The sequence below is a fragment of the Ictalurus punctatus genome, chromosome 24 (genome assembly GCF_001660625.3).
Source record: "Ictalurus punctatus breed USDA103 chromosome 24, Coco_2.0, whole genome shotgun sequence".
Classification (NCBI taxonomy): Eukaryota; Metazoa; Chordata; class Actinopteri; order Siluriformes; family Ictaluridae; genus Ictalurus; species Ictalurus punctatus.
Genome location: NC_030439.2, coordinates 18,420,006 through 18,434,411, shown reverse-complemented (window position 1 = coordinate 18,434,411; position 14,406 = coordinate 18,420,006). Strand labels below are relative to the sequence as shown.

The 14,406-nt window shown below is 37.5% G+C and overlaps 2 protein-coding genes across 2 annotated transcripts in view; one reads left to right on the top strand and one right to left on the bottom strand.

Moving 5' to 3' along the window:
• lmx1al (LIM homeobox transcription factor 1, alpha-like) overlaps positions 1–6,489 on the top strand; it is a 43,304-nt gene extending 36,815 nt beyond the window's left edge. Inside the window, exons 8-9 of the mRNA XM_017454002.3 lie at positions 671–826; positions 3,003–6,489. Coding sequence (XP_017309491.1) covers positions 671–826; positions 3,003–3,160 — 314 coding nt within the window. The 3' untranslated portion in view covers positions 3,161–6,489. The remainder of the gene's footprint in view (positions 1–670; positions 827–3,002) is intronic.
• Positions 6,490–6,616: 127 nt separating this feature from the next.
• On the bottom strand, positions 6,617–12,312 carry LOC108257354 (coiled-coil-helix-coiled-coil-helix domain-containing protein 5). The gene is made up of 4 exons (XM_017455044.3): positions 12,190–12,312; positions 11,157–11,297; positions 10,315–10,466; positions 6,617–9,710 (listed from the first exon to the last, which is right to left on the bottom strand). Coding segments are annotated over exons 1-4 (321 nt in total). The 5' UTR covers positions 12,192–12,312; the 3' UTR covers positions 6,617–9,684.
• Positions 12,313–14,406: the final 2,094 nt, after the last annotated feature.

Sequence of the window (14,406 nt, the reverse complement as noted above, 5' to 3'; positions counted from 1 at the left end):
AATCATTTATACAGAGGTGGAAGGCACAAGCTGCTAAAATGTCTAGCTAACGTTGTGTTAACTGTTATATTGTGTAAACTAGTAGCCAACACTGCGAGAATTCTGCAGCGGATAACATCAGGCTGTTATGTAATTAAAATATTCAGTCAGGTTTAGCCAAGCTAGCTAACATTTGGATAACTGTTAAGCAAGGTCACTAGAATGCCAGCTAACGAGGCTTTTATGTGATTAGATCCATTAGCCAGGTTTAGACAAGCTAGCTAACGTATCAGGATATTTCACCGTGTAAACCCGTGTGTCCAATTCGCTAAGAGTGTTAGCACACACTGGGTCAGATAGATAGATGGATGTTGTTGTTTTTTTTGTTGTTTTTTTTTTTTTTTTTACCTCAGTGTGACAAATTATTGAGCTTTAATAACAGGTTTCTGGAAAAACCAAAACAAAAATGCAAAACAGTTCCAGAGCGTTAGCAGTAATGATATCACTGTAAACACTGCTGCGTGAGTAGCAGTAATATTAGCAAAGTTAAGAAAGAAAACTTAAAACAAAAACTTTTTTGTTATTTTTTATTTGTTTATTTCATATAAAAAAGGGGTGCACTTTGTGTACACGGGTGATGAAGAAGGGACTTTGTGTTTCATACTTTGTGTACTATTGTGTCTCCTCACAGACGGTTCGAGCAGTCACGGCTTAGATGGCATGCTCTCGTACTCCTCCATGCCACGACAGCAGCTCTTGGCTCTCGACCCAAACCTGTACGGGGGAGAGCAGTTCCGGCACGGTCTCACGCCCCCGCAGCTGGGCCCCGAGCAGATGCACCCGTACGGTAAGAGACATTAAAGCACACAGCACAGACATGAAATCACTACCAGCACTATACTACTATATACTATTATATACTATTATATACTACTATACTACTTTGTTAATGTATACTACAGCATACTGAAGAAATGACTATAGTGGATTGATATTGTGTAATAGATACTGTAGTATACTTTGGTATTTACTATATTCAACTGTAGTAAATTGTACTATAATGAAGTATATTATAGTATTTACCACACTTTCTTAATGTACACTAGAGCATACTGTAGAAATGACTACAGTGAATTGATAAACAGTATATTAAATATTCTCGTTACTATAGAATACTATGGGATACTATAGTGTGTTCTAGTGCTCATTATAATGTACTACAATGGTTTACAGCATTCCCCTGTGCTGTGGAGGTTGTCACACATGTTGTAGTACAGTTGTAGAAAATGTACCACAGTAACGATTGTAGATTTAAAAAAATAATAATAATTATTACTATAGTACGGGGTACCACAATAAACGACCACATGTCACTGCAATTGACTATAGTATCTTTACTGTAGTAAGGTCCAAAAACACTACAGGAATTCTACTACATCTTCTATAGTAAATTTACTCTATAATACAATAGATGGTACATGTGGGCTGAGTCACACACCGCTGTGTTTTTCCCCGGCGTCACCGAGACGCTTTATAAATCCATTGTGTTTCCACTGAGACGTTACACCTTCCTTACTTTAGCACAGTGCAATACTTCGTCCTGGTCTCACCACTCTAATTTCTTTGCCAGATATTTATTTTGTGTATTGTATTCTGATTAGTACATATACATACAGCGGGGTCCGAAAATGTGAGAGCGCTAGTTTCTATCCTGCATTCTTTTCTAACCGAACACGCTCATTTTTATCACGAATTATATTATTGACAACAACTCGAGCGGGAAGTAGAATCTTTGAAATGTTTACACGAGTCTGTTAGTATTTGATACGTCCGCTTTTTTTGTGCACTCCGGCCGGCATGAACTCCACAAGTTCGTGCAAAACCTGATGGTGCATTTTAAGAGTCGTCTGATCGCGTGCTTCAACAAATGAGATTAGACACAGGAAAATCTGATCGCTTGTAAATAGCAGTCAACATGGCTAATACCACACATTTGCTTACATTTATTTATATATATATATATATATACAAACTTTGTTTGTTTTAAATATTTAAAAATGATAAAAGTTTCCAATTTTAAATGAAGAAAAAAAAAATCCCAGATTTTCAGTGTGGTCCCAGACTTTTCGGTCCCCCTGCATATACATGTTTTATTCTATTTGAACAGTTTGTTAGCAGACAATCGACGTATGAATCTGGAATGATTGACAGTCCCTCAGGTGTTTTGAACTCTCCGATATTAACTGACGCCCCCTGGAAACTCTGCCCCCTGGAAACTCCGCCCCCTTCCTCCCATCACTTATTAGTCACGTTTCGCCCGTCTCGATTTTTTCCGCTTCGTTAATGTGTTCCTTAATGTGAAATATAATCTATCGATGTACTATATATTCATCTTAGCTAACATTAGACAGGTATATAGCGTCAGATAAGTGTTTCTGGTTTTCCAAAAAAAACAACAACAACAACAACAACAACAACAGTGTGTGACCTCTAAGACTCTAGAAATAACTGTAATGGTAAAAGTAGGTGGTAGAAATGAAATAAAAACTCTGTTTGCTCTTAAAATGTGTTGAAACAATTTGATCAACGGTGAAAATATCAGCTGTGTGGGAACATTTCACGGTTTTTACGAAGGTCATTGCTATATCATCTATAATTCCTGTATAATCGGTATATCGACAATATTGAAAATGCAGCATTATGCTTTTGTTTTTTGTTTGTTTCAGTATTTACTGCATTTTGACCAACCCACCTTAACCCCTTCCTTCAGCAGGACTAGACAAATCTGATCAATTCCAGGTAGCTTTGCAAAGGTATTCAAGCCACCTGGAATTTATGAGCTTTATCTGAAGATTTCTTTTAATGCAAACTCACGTTCTCTTACAGTCTAGATTAATTATCGGTCAAATATTTCAAAGAGATTTGATCAATTTCAGAGCGGGGGGGGGTGAATACTTTTGCAAACCGCTGTATCCTGACATGTTGTGCAGCTGATTAATAAACGTGACTTTTCTTCCTCGCAGACTCCGAAACCGTTTTCCATGACTTGGACAGCGATGGAAGCCTGGGTCACCTCGGCGATTGTCTCTTGGCGACGGCCGAGGGAGGGGTGCTGGCAGGACGCGTGGGAAATCCGATCGACCGCCTGTATTCGATGCAAAACTCCTACTTCACCTCGTGACCCCTCTCCACCTCTGACCCCAGACTAACTCCGCCGCAGTCTACAAGAGAAGCAGCAAACAAACAGACAAAGCCTCGCTCAAAGCCCAGCGTGTTTGCCCAACTAAGCCTGCAGGATCTCTCATCCCGCAATCACACACGAGTTTACGTCAGTCACGATCCTGCAGGAATACCGCTATATAATGAGTTAAATAGCAAACAGGAAATGATGCGGTTTAGGGTTCGACTAGGAATAAGATCATTGTAGCCTCGTGGCTTAATTAATATTAATAAAAACCAACACACACACACACACACACATTTACGTCATAGGCATGCTGTATATTTGATTAGGCAGCTGATCACCAACATTTTACCTCATCATCCATCTCAAACAGTTAGACAAAATTCATTCACCAATCCGTCATTTGAAAAAAGACAACACACACACACACACACACACACACAGAAGATAAACCTTGCATAGGAAGCCTTGCATCTATATCATCACACGGACGTAGTCAGATTAGAACCACATCACATTTACAATGGAGTGCAAAAGTTTGTGCTCCCCCAGGCCCAAATAATTCATATACAGCAATAAGACAAGTTATTATAGAAACGAAATGGTCGAATCTTGTATTTAAAGATATTAATAGTGTAAAATGGTGGCTCATCTCACTTTCTGGTTGTGATATAAGGTTTTAACGCCCACGTTTTGCCCTTTTGCCTCCAACTTCTTTCAAGAGCTTTTCAGTTGTCGTATTTGTCCACGAATTCCTTTATTGACTTCTTGTTGTTGTTGTTGTTGTTGTTGTTGGTTTTTTTTTGCTTATCTGCCCTCTACAAAAAAAAAAAAAAACAGGAAATGCCACACCCACTTTACCAACCTCAGACCAATCGAATCAAATGTCAAACACCGTTGTGGTAAAAATGTAACGTCTTTTTCACCACGCTAACAGATTGGACGCCCCACACGTATCGGTCCCATTTGATCTCACTTCACCTACGGTACGGGTTTCTTTTTTTTCCCCAGCCAGAAACTATCATGGGGGGCACAAACTTCTGCACTCAACTGTATATAATGTGGTATCATTTTTTTTTAAGGGAAAACAACAAATCAGACCCAAAGAGCAGTGCTTTTACCGTATGATTTCTAGGAATGAATGTCATTTAATTTTTTAATTTCTTGTACATTTTCTCGGATTATATTTACACATTCTACCCTTTTGTTCTCGCTATTATCCTCACGCTATTACACTTTAATTACCAGGCCTTTGATGATGTAATTTAGGAGTATTAGGGACGGGAAAGACTAAACCGAGCAGCACTGCGGAGTCTTAAGGAGTCTCGGTAGGGTTCAGAGAGCAAAGGGAAAGGGTGCATACCAGAGTGATTAAGACGAGGCCAACACAAATCCGCCCGGTGATACGGGGTCAGGTGGACTTGCGTGGGATTAAATGATTAAAATACTGGAATTTTTTTTGCCATCCATAAACACGTACACTGCCAGTCAGGAGGTTTCTGGACGCTCTGTGTTAGCAGGTTTGGGTGAAATGGGTTGAAGATAAATACAGAAATTTTGTGTGTGTGAATTTTTTTAATTGTACTTTATTTGTCTTTTTTTTCAATCTCGATCACTCTAACGAGGCACTTGTAGCGCTCCATATATATCTGGCGTTACCTAGAATTACAATTTAGTGTTATCTAAAATTGAGAAATTCTACTTCATCAAACAAGTGCAGGTTTAGTAAAAGAACTCAAGTAGACAATGATTCGAGGTCCTTAAAAATAAAGATTTAGTAATACTACTACTACTACTACTACTAATAATAATAATAATAATAATAATAATAATTATAATACTCTTTATTTCATTTTTGGACATCAATCTGAAATGAAATAATGAACCTCAAAGAGTTTTACATGAAAAAAATGATGAAACTTAATTTGACAGTAGTGAATAAACTGTAATGAAAATATATATTTTATACAATATTAAATATTAAATAATAAAACTATTAATTAATAATATTAAATAATAAAAATACAATATTTAAAAAAAAAAAAAAAACTTCAAAAACTTGCCTGGCAGTGTATGTACTTACTTTTACTCTTCTTCTTTTCTCTTCTAGTCTCTTCTCTCCTCCTCCCTTCTCTTCTCTTCTTATCTCTTCTCCCCTCTTCTCTCCTCTTTTCTTTCCTTTTCCCGTGTGAAAAAAAATATCCTTATTTCCTTCTACCCCATACAACTTCTTCACCTTCCGGCTCTTTTTCTCTGAGTTGACCTTTGAGTTCAGTTTTACCCGCGTTCCCTTTCTTTCTTTTTATTTTTCTAAACGTGATTTTCTCCCCCTAAGTTGCCTGACTATACTTACAGTCTCTGTCCTTCTCGCTCCTAGTTAATAATAATGACCACAACGTTTACGTCGCACTTTTCTACACCGAGCTTCAGAAAGAAGAAAGCTTTTAATAACTAGGTGGAATATTAATAAAACGAGACACAGGGTACTTTCGATGCTTCTGACTAAAGAACTGTTATTTAAAAAAAAAAAGTTTTAAAAACCCCACCCCTTTGTTCGGGTTTTTCCAAAACCACCACTTCTGAAGGAAATCATCTCAGATGAAACTAAAATGCTTTAAGGAGAGTTTTGTTGAATTCTCATGTCTGAGGTCTAATGCTTAAGGGTCAGGAGTGGATCAGGGTCATCACACTGCCAACAGGGTCTCGCGTTTACAGGGTAGAGGTACATTATTACAGCATCCGCATCATCTTTACTACTAGTGTGTAAAAGTAATGGCGCCCTGGCCGTTCCGGGGGCCGTGTGATGCTAAATGTTCTTGTGCTCTAACGTACTGCGCTTAACGTGTTCGTATCATGACTAATATGGTTGCGATTAGCACTACTGTCTCTCTTCGTTCCTCTGTATGATACTGCTGGATATTTTGTAGCTTTCTCCTGCATGACGGTGTGTACACGTGAGACGTTTCTTATTTAAAAAAAAAAAAAAAGAAGAAGAATTTTATGACATGTACAGAGCACTTATTATTATTGTTTCAACCCTCTGGACTGCGGATGTTATATGAAGCAGACCGAGTAGCCTGAAGCTGTGATTGGATCTGACACCAGGGATATTAAGGCCACTGTTCTTGGACCGCTTTGTGATTCTGGACTCTATCAGAGTAACTGCTGAAATGCGACAGAATTGACGGCACAATTCTTTTATTTTATATATTATTTTTTCTGTTCTGTGATCTGTTCAAGTGGTTCCTGTGTATTGTGTTTTCACCTTTACAATATAATCAGTGGTTTCGTTGTCGAAATGATCACGTCTCTTTGATTTCTGAGTCTTCTTCGAGACATGTTCTGCCAGCAGCTGCAGAGATATAAGTGGAACCCTTTGGATGGGGGGGGGGGGGGCAAAAATAATTGCACAAACATTACACACACACACACACACACACACACATATAAATATATATTCAAATGAAGGAACAACTTTTATTTACCGGGGAGGAAAAAAGCAGCACAAATCATTTGATCTGGGATAGTAGTCAGGTAAACATTATACAAAACTCTCTCTAAAACAATTGAAGGAGCCACTTAACTTTATTGTAATGAAAACTCTATGTAGCAAAATTATTGGCACCCCTTAAAACTTTAAATCCTCATGTCTTCCTAGTTTTTCAAGTATGAATGGAAAAATAAGTACGCACAGTTATTCACATTTTTTGTTTAAAACAACCGAAGAAACTACTAAGGCAAACCGATATGTCGCAAAATTATTGGCACCCCCTAAGAACTCGAAAACAGTGTATCTTTGATACGTGATTGTTGTCAGATAAAAAAGAAAACGACACAATTACACACACAAAAAATAAAATTGAGAAAATATTTACCATTACTGTAACAAAAACCTTCAATGTAGCCAAATTATTGGCACCCCTTGAGAACTTTACGTTATTGTGTCTTCTAGGATCTGGGATGGTTTTCAGCCAAAAATGACTTTAAACCAGCATATCTTTTTTTTTTTTTTAAATCTGTGAATACTGCCAGATTAAAAATAACACAGTTACACACGATTAACACGTTTCCTCTAAAGCAGGTGGAGAAAATATTTACTGTTACTATAACAAAAAAAACTCCTATGTAGCAAAATTATTGGCACCCCTTAAGAATGTTACATTATTGTGTTTTCTGAGATCTGGGATTTTTGTTAGGTAAAAAAAATTAAGAAAAGGTTATGCAAACATTATGCACAATTATTTAAAAAAAAACAACTAGAGAAACTACTACGTTGGTGACAAACAGCACAGGTAACAAAATTATTGGCACCCCTTTAAGAATTTTATATCATGTCTTCTAGGATCATTATGCAAAATGTTTGTTTTTTTACATTTCAATTGAATGAAACAACAAAAAAACATATGTAGTAAAATTATTGGCACCCCTCAAGAATTTTGTAATAGTGTGTCTTAGATCTGGGATTGTCATCAGGTTAAAATATATTACAAAAGAAAAACAAAAAAGAAAATGGCCTAGAGGAAGGTCACATATGGCTGCTCTTTGCTCCTAGTGACTGAGCCGATAATCGGGGGAAAATAACACAAACAATCCTGTCAGGCATGTTAGTCAGTGTGTTCCTGTCCTCCCACAAATCCCGTCAGTGGTCAAAGGCATGTGCTAACCCATCAGATCTCCCCCTCTTTCACTCTTTTTATTCTTCTGCCAGCGGGTAGCTAGACACGGTATGAGGGAGAGACGGCACACATTCCTTAGTTTAATATTATACAGTGATTCAGGCGGGAGAAAAAAAGAGACGAACCATGAGGAACCGGGGTGAAAATACTCAACATCCAACCCTCACAGCTTAGAATAAATATTTTGCGAAGCTCGATAAAGATTAACCGTCATGTCTTTAAACAGCACGGACAAGAAAAATGACTAAATCAGACCTTTACGTCTCTAAATCCTATAACAAACACCGGCTATATCACAGCTTCATTATGATATGGAGAGGAGCTATGTATTGCATTTCCATACATTTATTCCTAAAACATACTGAAATACATAACTCCTGAGTGACTGTGTGGACTCTGTAATTTCTAGCCATTTTCAGTACACAGTGAATTCAAGCTCCGCAAAACGTTCATATAAGTATTACTCAAACAGAGGGCTTTATGAAAGGCAGAGCATGCTCGGATCAAAGGCACTGAACAAAAAGCTTTTATACGCAATATATACAGTGCCTTGCACAAGTATTCACCTCCTTGAACTTCTCCACATTTTTAGTTTTACAACCTAGAACTGAAATGGATTTAAATGTCCTGAATTTACACAAAATACAGTTTGCAATCTTAATTACAAGTAAAGAAGTTTGCATAAATATTCACCCCTGTTATTGTGCAACCAGTTGACACCAGACTGGACATAATTAGTTGAAAGGAGTCACACGATCTCAGTATAAATACATCTGTTCCTGGAAGAACCCAAAGGCAAGACCAAAGAGCTATTAAGGTGCAGCTATTATGGTTTTTCAAACATTCCCTTTCATGTAATGTGTTATAGAGCTGTTTGTGAATGTAAAAAGTCTGCAAAGTTTCAAAAATCAAAGCGCACGACAAACGGAGTTATCGACTCCCAAAAGAAGGAACCGATTCTGAACAGCTGGAACGACTCGTTAGTGATTCCAGACTTTACTTCCTGTACTAACCTACGTAGGTTCATAACAAAAAAGCCCCGCCTCTGTTCTTCATCGCCCGCTCGCTGACAGACGGAGCTGAAACTCGTTACGGTAGTGGGCGTTTCCTTTTTGAAACACGCTGACAGCGGTAGACCAATCACGACAGACTGGGACGTCTGACTAATCAGAGCAGAGGATGCTCTCTGAAAGGAGGAGTTTAGAACGAATCATTTAGAACGGATCATTTAACGAGTCGTTTATGACACTGGGGGGAAAAGGTAATGCTGCAATTTAAATTATGAGCACGTTAAAGTGTTTTTTGACCTCAGATGCGTGTAAATCTATTGTATGAGAACTTTAAAACAAAATTAGGCACGTTTCAAAACCTTTATAGGTGCGCATTAAAACAAGTCTAGGAAGACAATCAGGGTTCAGTAATAAACATGCATCCCAAATTTCATACACCCTGCAGTCTGCCTAGAAGAGGCCGTCCACCAAACATCAGTGATGAGGTAAAGAGGATATTAATCAGAGAAGCAAGCAAGCAGCCAAGGCTAACGCTCAACATGATGCTACCGTCACCATGCTTCACTTTGTTTGTTCAAAACAGATCGACTTTTATTAAACATGTGGAGGTTTGCGATTTCTCACTAAAAAAAATTTTTTATAAGCATGAAGTGTACAAATAACTGACATCCGATTCCTGACTCATAATATCTCACAGCTTACTGCTGTCTCTCTGTACAGCTAAGACACGACACTTCTTACAAAATGTAAAAGATGTGCTCAAGTAGAACCGTATTATGTTAATAAGGTCCATGACATAATCCTGAGGTGATGGAAGAAGGTTTCTGGTTGGGTTTCATGTGGGCTGAGATTCCGGGTTCACTGCAGAGAGAAAGCACACTTTCGTTACTTTCATTAGTCCCAACATTCGCAAATTTTCACTGGAGTCTGTGATTTACAGCATGCCGATTTCAAAAAGAAATCTGCTTTATATTGATCCAAAACTATTGGCACCCTTTAGAAGAGTGGACGAAATGATTCGAGAAATTAAAACATTACACACAACAATACGTTTAGAAACTTTTCTCCGGATAACAAAATAATGCAAACACGTTTAAGCAATAGTTATTTCACTCAAATATTACTGGCAACCCTAAAAAAAAATATGTAGTGGAAAAAATGAAAACATTATAAAATATTACTAATAATTCAAATTTTTATTATGCCAATAATTTTGCAAACAGTGCAAAATATAGATTTTCGACAACATCTGAAGATGTACCGTTAAAAAAAAAATATTGTACGGGTGCCAATAATTTTGCTGCCATTGCTGTACAGAAAAAAATATATTAAAAATGTGTGTTTGATAAAACAGCATTAACATAAAACTATACGACTTCACGACATGATTAAGCCCGAAATATATTACTGATTGAACCCCTTTTCATGAAGCGTTCCGATAATTCTGGAGAGCAATCATGATTACCTAATCCTTTAATGTCCACCGTGTTGGCGCAGGTCAGAAAGCGTGCCACGTGTGTTGAGCAGGCCTGAGCCGAGGACTGGTTCTCCCTCAGGCAGCGCTCGAACTCTGCGAATTCTCCGGCACAGTCTGCCCGGATCTTCCTAATCACCGGACTGCATCAGGGGATAACGAGAAACATCATGACTACGCTTAGAAATTTTGTTTTCCACGGCTGTAACCAAAAATGATGCCCCCCTGCCACCCCGGCTACACTTCACAAACCACGGCGCTATGTGGTAATATCTTATCAGCCCTCCCTTTACCACATCCATCATTTCTGAATGAATAAAATATCTTCCTGATTCCCCACAATGCATTGCGGGTTCCTGTCTAAATGATGCACAGGAACCATTAATGCACTTCAAAGGGAATAAAAGATCAGACAAGGTCCTAAATCACACCCTATTCCTTATATAGTGCTCGATTCTGGCACTTTTTGTAACCAGGTCTAAATGCATCGTGTGGAATTTCTGGAGCCTTACTGATAAAAATAGATCTTATCCCATGATGCACTGCAACAGATATGTATTTAAATGATGCAGCCTGGAGGATAGTGAGCACTGCACACAAAGAAAACAGGCTTTGCCAGTGCTAAAATGAAAATCTGAAAATCTTTTGGTGAACTGAACAAGAAAAAAAAACACAATTATAATAAGTTAGATTTTACTAACGTGCCTAAAGTGCATATAATTATTTGTTAAAATGAATACACCATACAGTTTATGGACAGAATATGGCAGTGTGTCCCAGGACTAATAGATGAAATGCTGAAGTTTGGGGAAGGATCTCTGGTGTAGACGTACTGAGAGGAGGTGCACTGCGCCACCTTCACCTTCAGGTGGTGACACTGCTCTTGCCACGATGACGGATTAGAGGCCACGCAGGCTCCGTACTCCTCCATCTCCTTCTGGCAGAATTTGGCTGTAATGTCCATTGCTGCCTGCCTGCAAGGAAAGTCACACTAAAATGAACGAACCTGTAACTCACTGGAAAGATCGAGCCTGAACGACTTGCGTAGTAAACTTCATCAATGACATCTGCATAAAGAGAGTGATGCAGCGGCGCTTTAGTCTGTCCATCTCTCTCGCCTCCTCGTCTGTGTACTCCGCTCAGCTTCCAAAACGTCAACTTTCATGCCTACGGTTGTGCCCATAAGTTTGCATACCCCGTGCAGAATCTGCTCAATCTTAATACTGTTAACAAAACAAGGGGGATCAGGAAAATCCCATGTTTTGTATTTAGTCCTGTCCTGAATAAGCTATTTCACATAACAGATGTTTACATATAATCCACAAAACAAGATAATAGCTGCATTTATCAAAAATCACCCTGTTCAAAAGTTTACATACCCTTGAATAACAAAAATACAGCAACGCATAACAATTTAGCAGCAGAATCACTAAAGACATCACAAATATGTTAATATAAACATGTTTAATGTGTTTCAGGGTGGAGGTTTCCTTTAAAGGTGGATACGTGGGTATAAATAAATAAAAATTTGGGTTGCCTGTAACCTACTACTTATGTTGGGTACCATGTTGTAAATCATTTCCATCTAGTAAAACATATCAAAACTCTATATAACTAAATAATAATAATAATAATAATAATAATAATAATAATAATAATAATAATAAATATAAGTAAAACACTATAGAATCCTACACCACACAACACCTGTACTAATATATCAAGGGGATAAGCATGTGTAGCCTACTATACCGCATTATACAAGCCTTTTATTCTCGTTACAATGGAGCACGAATAACTTACATTGCCTAAAAGATTGATTGAAAAGATTGTGAAAGATTGAAAAGCTTAAATAACATAACTTACATGTTTGACACTTTAATTTGAATCAGTACTTATGAAGGTTGAATAATTTAGAGGGACATGCATAGTCAGCCGGCCGAACTACACGCTTCCTCCTTCCGACGTTTCTGATTGGGCAGACGTGTACCAACCTGCAATTTTATTGGTCACTTGAACGTCAATCAAGACAAATAGGGTGGGTCTTAATAGGGAAGTACGTTTCCTTAAAGAAGCAGTCTCATGGCAATCGTAAGTAGTTATTATTATTAATATTATTATTATTATTATTATTATTATTATATTATTATTATTATTTCCTAAAAGCTTTGAAAAGCTCGCTAAATATTAATCAATATGGTGGGACGCTGTGTACAATGTAAATAAAAACAGAATGCAACTATTTGCAAATTTCATAAACCCATATGTTATTCACAACAAAACATAGAAAACATGTCAAATGTTTAAACAGAGGAAATGTACCATTTTAAGGAAAAAAATAATAATTATAATAATAATAATAATAATAATTTCATGGCCGCAGCACATCTCAAAAAAGTTTGGATGGGGCAAGAACATTCTGGAAAAGTAAGTGTTACTGAAAAGAAACAGCTGGAGGTTAATTGGAAACAGGTCAGTAAGATGATTGGGTATAAAAAGAGAATCTTAGAGAGTTAGAGTCTTGCAGAAGTAAAGATGCCAGGGATTCACCAATCTGTGACAAACTGAGTCTACAATTTGTGGAACAATTTAAGAACAATGTTAATTTAAGAACGTAAAATTGCGAAGATTATGAATATCTCATCTACAGTCCATAATATCATCAAAAGATTCTGAAAATCTGAAGAAATCTCTGTGCGCAAAAAAATTCAATATTGCATGCCCGTGATCTTCGGGCCTTCAGGAAGGACTGCATTAAAAAGAGGCACGGTTATGTAATGGAAACCACTGCATGGGCTCAGAAACACCTCCAGAACTCATTATCTGTGAACACCGTTCACCGTGCTATCCACAAATGCTGGTTAAAGCTCGATCATGCAAAGAAAAAGCCATATCTGAACGTGATCCAGAAACACCGCCGTCTTCTCTGGGCCAAAGCTCAATTAAAATGGACCGAGGCAAAGTGGAAAACTGTTCTGTGGTCAGACGAATCGAAATTTGAAATTCTTTTTGGAAGCCACAGACGCTGCATCCTCTAAACTAAAAAGGAGAGGGACCATCCAGCTTTTAATCAGCGCTCAGTTCAAAAGCCTGCGTCTCTGATGGTATGGGGTGCATTAGTGCCTATGGAATGGGCAGCTTGCACATCTGGAAAGGCACCATCAATGCTGAAATGTATATACAGATTTTAGAGCAACATCTGCTTCTGTCCAGATTCCATCCTATCTTTACTTCTGAGAGACTCTACCTCTCTAAGATACTCTTTTTATACCAAATCATGTTACTGACCTGTTGCCAATTAACCCAATCAATTGTAAATTGTTCCTCCAGCTGTTTCTTTTTAGCACCACCTACTTTTCCAGCCTTTTGTCCCCCCCATGAGAAAACTGAAGTAAAGTGCATACATCTACGTAGGTGAAGTAAGTCATGATTTTGTAAGATACAAAATCATGTTGGAGGACAATATATTTAATAAATGGTTTAAAACATGCCATATCAACTAATTATTAATAACATACGGTTAATGTGTGATGTATTTATCAGGACGCATAGTTGTAATAAGAAATGATAAATGCAATTAAACCAAAACTAACTGAACTTAAGGATTCTAAATTACACGATAAACGCCCTGCTGGGGGGACCCCAATACAAACCTTCAGAGAATTTGTTATTTGTTTTGATTGTTCTAACAGGAATTGTATTGGTTTTAATGGAAACTGTAATGGTCCCTGTGGGTCTCTATTGGTAAATTGTTGCTTTCTATAGATGGAATGTTATGTCTAGTGGATAAAATTAAGGACCGGTGATGGTTATGGTTTAAATGGTTAGCGCATGGTCTGTAACGGTATTTGTAATGGAAAACATAAACATTTTTGTGATGGTTTCTGTTGTTGTTGTTGTTTTTCCAGCAGAGTGAGAGAGCATGTAATTTAAACAATTAACGGGATGTATAACTTTGTATTTATTATTATTATTATTATTTTATTTTTTTAAAACAAGAAAATTAACATTTTGTACGATTCCTTTCGTGTTTACGTTTTTATTTTGTATTTTCAGGACCTTCGGTCAACCGAATCCGTTACC

Coding starts and splice junctions, on each gene's coding strand:
- LOC108257354 (XM_017455044.3), bottom strand. Junction 10,467..11,156: donor GCGCAGTGCACCTCCTCTCA/GTACGTCTACAC, acceptor CCCCTGATGCAG/TCCGGTGATTAGGAAGATCC. Junction 9,711..10,314: donor GGTGGACATTAAAGGATTAG/GTAATCATGATT, acceptor TTCTCTCTGCAG/TGAACCCGGAATCTCAGCCC.